The following is a 10073-nucleotide window of genomic DNA, read 5'->3' as shown; positions in this document are numbered from 1 at the left end:
CTTACTCTGCCCGTTCCGCTTTGCTATAAGCCGGTCCTGTCCTGACACATATCTCAGCAGCGCCTCCAAATGTAACCCCTTTTCCCCCCCCCTAGACTCAACGGATGTATCTAGGGTGCGTGAGGGTCGATTACATGGATGTGAGTGGTGGTGCATACCTGTGAGGAACAGGAGGGCCTGACCTTCCCGCGATGTTATGGGGGAGACAGGACCCGGGGTGAATACTCCAGAATCACACGGCACAGTAGATGAAAGTAACAGAGTCTTTATTGTACTCTCTTTAGCAGGCACGTAATAGCAGCACAGCATATGGTTACACAGGTACACGGTACGCCTCCTCTTCCTCTCCCGCCAGATCGCTCTCCGCAGGATGGTCTGAAGGGTATAATTCTCCCTGCCTCCACCCGCAACCAAGGGCGCCACGGGTGGGGCTAGCTCTTCCCTCACCCCCTAAGCAGGGTGAGAGGCATTGGTCCACCTACGGATCACTAGGCCCTAATCCGCAGGAACCTAGCTACACTCTCTCTCTATTTGTCTGACGGTCCCGCCAGACACTCCAACACTCGCAGCCTCCAGAGCATAACTCGCTACTCCTTCCTCTACTCAGGGTTCGGCAGAACTCCCTCCTCCGACTGGACTAGCCTCACACTAGCCTGAACTAGACTCTAGACTAGACTGACCTCCTGACAGGCAGGAACAGCCACTAAGTTTGGTCAGCCCCACCCCTCATGACATCAACAAGACACTCCCTCTCTGCACAGGCCGGCAGCAGAGACAGACTTGTATTAATCAAGCAGGCAGGGCTTTGCAAGGGGGAATACCCATGATTACTACTGGGGACTGTCTTGAACAGGACTTATCACAGTAGTAGGAAGATTTAGTAGCTCAGGCTGTTTACAGGGGGCTACACCTATTTGGAAGATTTCTCCCTTAAAATTAAGACTTGAAATTCAAATTTTCTGTGGATTTAAATTGACACGCTTTGCAGCATTAGCAACCACAGAACCCCTTGATTTTATTGAGCCATTTACCTTTCAATTTTTCGTGGGGCAAAGCACTTGGGGCTAGTTTGTTCTTTAAGCTTTCTGATTTTTAAAAATCATGCCAGGATGGTCTGGAACTGATCCTCTTGGAACCAGATCACTTTGTATTAGTGCTTGTTCAGGATTTGTTTGATTTTTTTGGCATCCTTATTATACAGTTAGGTCCGGAAATAATTGGACACTGATACACGTTTTGTTATTTCGGCTGTGTACCAAAATAAATTCAAGTTACAGTTAAATAATGAATATGGGCTAAAAGTGCAGTCTATCAGCTTTAATTTGAGGGTATTCACATCCAAATTGGAGAAAGGGTTTAGGAATTTCATCTCTTTAATATGTAGCCCCCTCTTTTTCAAGGGCCCAAAAGTAATTGGACAATTGACGCAAAAGCTGTTTCATGGACAGCTATGGGCCATTCCTTCGTTATTTTATCATCAATTAAGCAGGTAAAAGGTCTGGAGTTGATTCCAGGTGTGGCATTCGCATTTGGAAGCTGTTGCTGTGAACCCACAACATGTGGTCAAAGGAGCTCCCAATGCAAGGGAAACAGGGCATCCTTAGGCTGCAAAAAAAAAAGAAAATCCATCAGAGAGATAGCAGGAACATTAGGAGTGGCCAAATCACCAGTTTGGTACATTCTGAGAAAAAAAGAACGCACTGGTGAGGTCTGCAACACAATAAGGCCTGGACGCCCACGGAAGACAACAGTGGTGGATGATCGTAGGATCCTTTCCATGGTAAAGAAAAACCCCTTCACAACATCCAGCCAAGTGAAGAACACTCTCCAGAAGGTGGGCATAGAATTATCCAAGTCTACCATAAAGAGAAGACTTCACAAGAGCAAATACAGAGGTTTCACCACAAGGTGCAAACCATTCATAAGCCTCAAGAATAGAAAGGCCAGATTAGACTTTGCCAAACAATATCTAAAAAAGCCAGGCAGTGTGATGTGCACCGCCATGGGCACGAAATTTGCACCCAGCTATGCAAATCTTCTTATGGGAGCATGGGAAGAAGACCATATTTGGTCTATTGCAGAGCTGGGTGCGAATTTGTGCCTATGGCGTAGATATATAGATGATATTATGTTTATCTGGAAAGGTAATTAAGAAAGCCTTAAACAGTTTATTATCTATATTAATGACAACTTGCTCAATTTAAAATTTAATTGTGAATATAGTCAGGAAAAAGTTAATTTCTTGGACCTGACTATTTTCATTGAGGAAGGGACAATAAAAACAGAGACCTTCTTCAAAGGTGTAGATATAAACAATTACATATCCACCACAAGTTGTCATCATCCGAAATGGCTGCAAAATGTCCCATATGGACAGATAAGACGCATTAAAAGGAATTGTAGTAACTTAAGTACCTTTCAAAAACAATCTGTCTTTCTTCAAGAAAGGTTTTTAGAAAAAGATTACAATGATGTGATCATACAGGATGCCATTAAAAAAGTCAATGATTTGGATAGAAATGATTTATTGAGTAAGAACAAGAAGGTTAAATCAAATAAAACTTTTGAGTACTCATTTATGACAGATTACAATAGACAATCAGATAAGATTACCAAAATAATTAAAAAGCACTGGCACATTGTAAAAAATGACCCTGTGCTTGGAGAGATTGTCCCTGAAAACCCAAATGTGATCTTCAGAAAAGCCAAATCATTGAAAGATAAATTAGCCCCCAGTGCCCTACCTAAAATAACCAGTGAGGGGAACAGATGGCTAACAAAATCCAAAGGTTTTTATGGTTGTACCACATGCACTGCATGTAAATATAGACCAGAGGATAAATTTAATTTTGTGTCAAATATCACAGGGCAAAGATACAACATAAAACAACTTTTATCATGCAAATCTAATTATGTGGTATATCTTATCACCTGTCCATGCGGATTACAATATGTGGGCCAAACAACAAGAACTATAAATATACGTATACTTGAGCATATCGGTAATGTGAGGAGAGGTGTTACTACACATCACCTGTCCAACCATTTTTTACAAAAACATAATGGGGACACATCTGGGCTCACTTTTACAGTTATAGAACAAGTGTTGACACATTGGAGAGGTGGAGACAGACAAGCTGCTCTTAAAAAAAGAGAAAGCTTCTGGATCTTCACTTTGCAAACACTTGTACCACTAGGTCTTAATGTGGATTTTGAGCTAAGTGCTTTCCTATAAAAAACTGTAATAATAAATCGTTTTAGACAATAAATTGCTTTAGACTGCAAAATGAGGTTGAAAATGCACTTATTGTGAACTAATTGTTTTTTTCCCTATTTTATTTTGAGATACAACAATCGCCGTTTCAACATATATTAGAAGTTAGATTTTGAGCGATTTTATTAGATTTTATGTCTTTTATATATTTTATATACAATTCCAAAAATAGCACAGTTGTATATTAGGCCACTTCATGAATTTTTAGAATGGGTTTTTTATTAATAAAGATGTATTTTACTTTGAAGTGTATAAACATTGTTGTGTATTTTAAAGGTTAATTGTATAACAGTGTTGTGAAGATTGGGAGGACATATGTAGTCAATCACCAATTTACTTGCTGTCCAATAGGAGGAAAGGTCAGCATTAAGTAGAGGGTACAAATAGCATCTCTTTATGGGGTAACATCACTCCTGACGAAGCCGTCACTACGTACGGCGAAACTAGTAGAGCGTAACCCCTCGTGTGAGATCCAGAGGGAGAGAGCCTGCTGTGGAGTTCCGGTGGCGTCCGCAATACGAGTTGAAGAACCCGGAAGTGACGTATCGGCCCCCTGAAGCAGCGCAGGTCGGAGACCGGATGAGGAAGCAGCATCGTGCAGAGATCCCGAGAACGCGACTCGAGTGAACCTTCATGTGTACAAACTTGCTGTTACCTTTCCGGAATCCTGTAAGCCTCCAATTTTTATCAATGCTGGATAAATATCTACATTTTTTAAGTATTGGATTGGTGTCTCTCTTTTGGATTCCTACCTCCTATTTATGTTCCTGTGTGTATGGGTCATTAGAGATGCCCATACACAGCTAATATTTCTGATACTTAGTGATCATTAATATCTAGCCTCACTGTGCTCTTATGAGAGCTCTGCCTGTGTATGTGTATTGTTAACATATTGCACTATGCGAGTATCACTTTTTTTCCTTAGGCACTGACGCTCCCCTGATTCCTTTTCCTGTTACTTTGCGGACCGTGAAACAGTCCTTAAGGGTTTGAGTGTCTATTTATCACTTCATGCACTTTATTTTTGATTTATTTTTGATATCACTAGTCACTATATATCACTGCATGGTTTAAGTTGTGTGTTTTTTAGAGTGTATGAGCGCCATCTAGTGTTTTTTTGTATAGTGTGATGGCATGGGCATGCATGGCTTCCAATGGCACTGGGTCACTAGTGTTTATTGATGATGTGACAGAAGACAGAAGCAGCCGGATGAATTCTGAAGTGTATAGGGATATATTATCTGCTCAGATTCAGCAAAATTCAGCGAAGTTGATTGGACGGTGCTTCACTTTACAGATGGACAATGACCCAAACATACTGGGAAAGCAACCCAGGAGTTTTTTAAGGCAAAGAAGTGGAAAATTCTGCAATGGCCGAGTCAAACCCCTGATCTCAACCAGATCAAGCATGCATTTCACTTGCTGAAGACAAAACTTAAGGCAGAAAGACCCACAAACAAACTGAAGACAGCTGTAGTAAAGGCCTGGCAAAGCATCACAAAGGAGGAAACCCAGCGTTTGGTGACGTCCATGCGTTCCAGACTTCAAGCAGTCATTGCCTGCAAAGGATTCTCGACAAAGTATTAAAAATGAACATTTTATTTATGATTGGACAAATTAACACAATTACATTTGAGCCACTGAAATAAGGGGACTGTGTAGGAAAATGGTTGCAATTCCTAAACGTTTCATACGATACTTTTGTTCAACCCCTTGAATTAAAGCTGAAAGTCTGCACTTCTATTGCATCTCGGTTGTTTCATTTCATATCCATTGTGGTGGCATACAGAGCCAAAATTATAAAAATTGTGTCAGTGTCCAATTATTTCCGGACCTAACTGTATACACTGTGTGGTATAGGTTGCCGATATATGTGTTCAGTAAAACCGGTTATTACATACTTGTGGTGTGATTACTGTTAGTATTGGGCCCTGTGCGTGGATCATCTCACTGCGCTGTCATCCCTCACAGGTGGAGGCTCTGCACCAAGGTGGACATGTGACACCCCAGGCTCGCAGTGGCGGAGGCTCAGACCTTCTGGTAGCCAGACAGGTAACGGCAGCACAGGTGGTTCCTTTATTACAGGGTAAAGGGGCTATAATTATAACACATAGGGAGGGGAGTGGGGCAGCCAACATCCCCTTACCTCGGGTTTATTTCCCTATCTGCTTCTGCTCTGTCTATATATACTGGACCTTTCTTTTTCCTGCCCAAACGCCCTAGCCACGCCCTCCCTCTGGCCTGCCCTATCACAGCACTCTGCCCACCTGCCCAACACCTGCTTCACAGCTAACTCAGTGGACACGTGTCCCACATCTGCCTGGTAACCCAAAGCTCACTTACCCGCCAAAACAGAACTAGCTCCAGAGCTGAGGGGCTTCCAGTCCAATGCCCCCCACAGTCCCGTGCCACCCCCATGCCCGTGCACCCTCAGCTAAATGCTTTTCATTCTGGGTTAGTAGTTACAAATACAAGATAAAGTTGGGTGTGTCTCCTGGACTCTGACCATACATTTTGGCCTCAGATTCCGATATGAACACCTCCCTCAGCCTGGCAATGTGCTTGTGGGGAGGTAACACCAGCACATGTGTAACAGGGATCTCTGCTATAGCGGTGTGCAAGTGTAACCAACAGGGGGAAAGGTCCTTGTGTGAGGGACCTTATATCCTAAGCCCCCTAACCTAAAAACCCTACTTTAAACCCTTACATTAACCCACTGCCATAGCCAGGGGTGAGCAAACTTTTTATGCCGAGCCCCCTTTTCATCCATGAAATTTCTCGGGCCCCTGCCTGATGTAATCAAAATCACATGAAAAATAAACCTTTATTAAACGTTATGCAATGTAAATACTAATATGTCTAAATACTTACATATTTCAACAGCTCGCACTTCAAAATTAGGCTGCGTCCACGCTGCCGCTGCGAGCGGTGACATCATTTTGCAAGCACGGGCGTGGGGTGATTGGATTGGGAGGGGGTGTGTGTGCGCATTGACTGCTGAGCGCGCTTCAAAGTACATTTTGTTTGTCTCCCCAAGTGCCAAGCTTGGGAGAGCGGATATGTGCACAAACGCAATCCATTTTTTTGGGGGGGGGGTCATTCATCCACCTCTTTGCTACCTCCCTTCCCCCCTTCATTTTCCCTTCCCTTTTTCCTTCTCCCATTCGCCTTTTCCTTCTCCCTGCTCTTGGCTTGCTGTCCCCAGTGTCACACACTCCTACCTACAGTATTATGTATTATTTATTTTTTTCCGTTTTCAATGTTGTGTTTTCACTTTTCCCCCCATTATTTCTGTACATTCATAGTGTGAGTGATACAGTGGCAGCCTACCCTTTCACTCGCAGAGGATCGCAGCGAAGCAGGTTGCCAGCGGAGAGAAGGACCACAGCGCTATTGTAGGGCAGACACCGTAAGGAGGGGCGTTTGACATCACAGCGCTGGTGCGTGCTCCTCCCCCGTACCTCCGAAGCCCCCGTGCATGCACACACACCATCACGTGGCCGCCACCTGCACTATCCTGTTCGGCCGCCCGCGCACAGCTTCTTCGGCTGCCCGTCCACGTACAGCTTTTTGCCCTCCCGCGCACACCAGGTTTCGCCGCCTGCGCCCCCCCCCCCCCGGGGCGCGCACACCAGTTTGCGCAACGCTGTATTGAATCACAACACCCACACATACTAAATCACAACTCACACACTCACACTCATCACACACTGCACGCACACACTCTCTCACCCTGCACACACACTCACACTTTTACCTGGGGGGGTAGTACTCCGCATGCTCCGGTCCCCCTTGTGGGGAAAACAGACAGGAGGAGGAGGGGCTGTCTGTGTGCAGAGAAGGCCCCGCAGAGAGCAGAGAAGCAGCAAGGCCCCGCAGAGAGCAGAGAAGCAGCAAGGCCCCGCCCCCACAGCAGAGACGCAGCAAGTTCCCGCCCCCACAGCAGAGAGCAGAGAAGCAGCAAGGCCCCGCCCCCACAGCAGAGAGCAGAGAAGCAGCAAGGCCCCGCCGCCACAGCAGAGAGCAGAGAAGCAGCAAGGCCCCGCCCCCACAGCAGAGAGCAGAGAAGCAGCAAGGCCCCGCCCCCAGAGCAGAGAAGCAGCAAGGCCCCGCAACAAACAGAGAGCAGAAAAGCAGCAAGGCCCCGCCCCCACAGCAGAGAAGCAGCAAGGTCCAACCCCCACATCAGAGCAGCAGCAAGGTCCCGCCCCCACAGCAGACAGCAGAGAAGCAGCAAGGTTCCGCCCCCACAGCACAGAAGCATAAGGCCCTGCCCCCACAGCAGAGAAGCAGCAAGGCCATGCCCCCACAGCAGAGAAGCAGCAAGGCTCCGCTCCCGCAGCAGAGAGCAGAGAAGCAGCAAGGCCCCGCCCGCACAGCAGAGAAGCAGCAAGGCCCCACCCCCAAAGCAGAGCAGAGAAGTAACAAGGCCCCGCCCCCACAGCAGAGAGCAGAGAAGCAGCACAGAGCTTGTTCAACCACCCGTGCACAGCGTCTGCCGGCACGCCGCCTGAGCCCCCCCTAAATAATCCTGCGCCCCCCAGTTTACGCACCGCTGCCATAGACAGTAATAAACCTCACATTAGAAGTGGCCGGTGGCGGAGGGTCCGTCTGCGACCGAACACTGGTGGCCAATAGGTAGCGGCGAAACGATTCCGATTCATAGCCAAGTGAGGCTACAGACCGCTTCAGCATAATCCCACATTTTATTAGAACCAACAGCATGGAAATATAAAACAAGATAATTTTCCTTTAAATATAAGAATGATACAAATAACCTGTTATAACTTAAAAGTTATAACTTTATCCTTTTAAAATGCTCGTTTTATGCACCATAAAGTCACTTTGCATTGTGATTCAGAGTAACACAGATACTGTACACGTGTGCACTTATGTGAGCGTCTTATTCGCTGGTTATCCCTAAACATGCATGGCTTTAGAGATAGGTCTCTCCCCTGTGTGTGTCCTCTTGTGTGTTCAGGCTGTATAACCGACTAAATCCCTTCCCACATTCCCCACATACATGCGGTCTCTCCCCTGTGTGTGTCTTCTTGTGTGTGTTCAGGCTGGATAACACATTAAATCTCTTCCCACATTCCCCACATTCATATGGTCTCTCCCCTGTGTGTGTCCTCTTGTGCATGTTCAGGCTGGATAACTGGGTGTATCTCTTCCCACATTCTCCACATTCATGCGGTCTCTCCCCTGTGTGTGTCCTCTTGTGTGTGTTCAGGCTGGATAAGGCACTAAATCCCTTCCCACATTCCCCACATACATGCGGTCTCTCCCCTGTGTGTGTCCTCCTGTGTGTGTAAAGGCTGAATAACCGACTAAATCCCTTCCCACATTCCCCACATACATGCGGTCTCTCCCCTGTGTGTGTCCTCTTGTGTAAGATCAGGCTGGATAAGGTACTAAATCCCTTCTCACATTCCCCACATACATGCGGTCTCTCCCCTGTGTGTGTCATCTTGTGTGTGTTCAGGCTGGATAAGGCACTAAATCCCTTCTCACATTCCCCACATACATGCGGTCTCTCCCCTGTGTGTGTCATCTTGTGTATGTCCAGGCTGGGTAAGTGACTAAATCCCTTCCCACATTCCCCACATATATACGGTCTCTCCCCTGTGTGCGTCCTCTTGTGTATGTTCAGGTGGGATACGGCACTAAATCCCTTCCCACATTCCCCACATACATGCGGTCTCTCCCCTGTGTGTGTCCTCTTGTGTGTGTTCAGGTGGGATAACACACTAAATCCCTTCCCACATTCCCCACATACATGTGGTCTCTCCCCTGTGTGTGTCATCATGTGTATTTTAAGGCTGGATAAGGTACTAAATCCCTTCCCACATTCCCCACATACATGCGGTCTCTCCCCTGTGTGTGTCCTCTTGTGTCTGTTCATGTTGGATAACACACTAAATCCCTTCCCACATTCCCCACATACATGCGGTCTCTCCCCTGTGTGTGTCATCTTGTGTGTGTCCAGGCAGGATAAGTGACTAAATCCCTTCCCACATTCCCCACATACATGCGGTCTCTCCCCTGTGTGTGTCCTCTTGTGTCTGTTCAGGCTGGATAACACACTAAATCTCTTCCCACATTCCCCACATGCATGCAGTCTCTCCCCTGCGTGTGTCATCTTGTGTGTGTCCAGGCTGGATAAGTCACTAAATCCCTTCCCACATTCCCCACATACATGCGGTCTCTCCCTTGTTTGGGTCCTCTTGTCTAGGTTCTGGTCTGATAACCAAGTCAGATTCTTCCCACTTGAGCCAAGATCTTTTCCTGTGGCACCTTCTTATTCAAAACAATATATATTAGAAGCAGTTACATTGTTTAATAATTGCCTTGACTTGTTGAAAGTTGCATTTTCTGTCATATTCATTGGAATGTTGCAAGATTGTTCTGTCCTCGTCTTTTCCATATACTCATTTGGGTGTTTGGACTTCAGATGTGTGAGGAGGTAATCCTGACTGCTAAAAGCAACCTTGCAGTCTTGGCATGGGTGGAATATCGGTGCTATCGGAACTAGACAAGAGACAAAAAAGTCACAGTTACACAAACTGTCTTTCAGAAGGCCATGCAGGAGAGGTAAGTTGGAATATCACAAACAGTTCAGGATGAAAGTAAACTGTAGATGTACATTGTACAAAGGAAGGGTTTAGCACAACATGTGCAGCATTAGGGCCGGGAGAGCAGATGCAGTGGATCCTACATTTAAGGTAAATCTAAAGATTTAAAGATTTTTTTTAAAAAGCTCACTTGCTGGAAAACACCAATTAAAATGGCAGAAATC

The 10073-nt window shown here is 46.0% G+C and overlaps 1 protein-coding gene across 1 annotated transcript; it reads right to left on the bottom strand.

Moving 5' to 3' along the window:
* Positions 1-7790: 7790 nt before the first annotated feature.
* On the bottom strand, positions 7791-9800 carry LOC142475196 (uncharacterized). Its single transcript, XM_075581170.1, has one exon. The coding sequence runs from the start codon at positions 9414-9416 to the stop codon at positions 8211-8213; it is 1206 nt and encodes a 401-aa protein (XP_075437285.1). The 5' UTR covers positions 9417-9800; the 3' UTR covers positions 7791-8210.
* Positions 9801-10073: the final 273 nt, after the last annotated feature.

Source organism: Ascaphus truei, unplaced genomic scaffold (assembly GCF_040206685.1).
Source record: "Ascaphus truei isolate aAscTru1 unplaced genomic scaffold, aAscTru1.hap1 HAP1_SCAFFOLD_1097, whole genome shotgun sequence".
NCBI lineage: Eukaryota > Metazoa > Chordata > Amphibia > Anura > Ascaphidae > Ascaphus > Ascaphus truei.
Note: the sequence above shows the minus strand (reverse complement) of the source record. Positions and strands in the feature narration are given on the sequence as shown.

Bases quoted from the DNA above. Each gene is read 5' to 3' on its own strand.
- LOC142475196 (XM_075581170.1), bottom strand. From the start codon at position 9,416: ATGACACACGCAGGGGAGAGACTGCATGCATGTGGGGAATGTGGGAAG.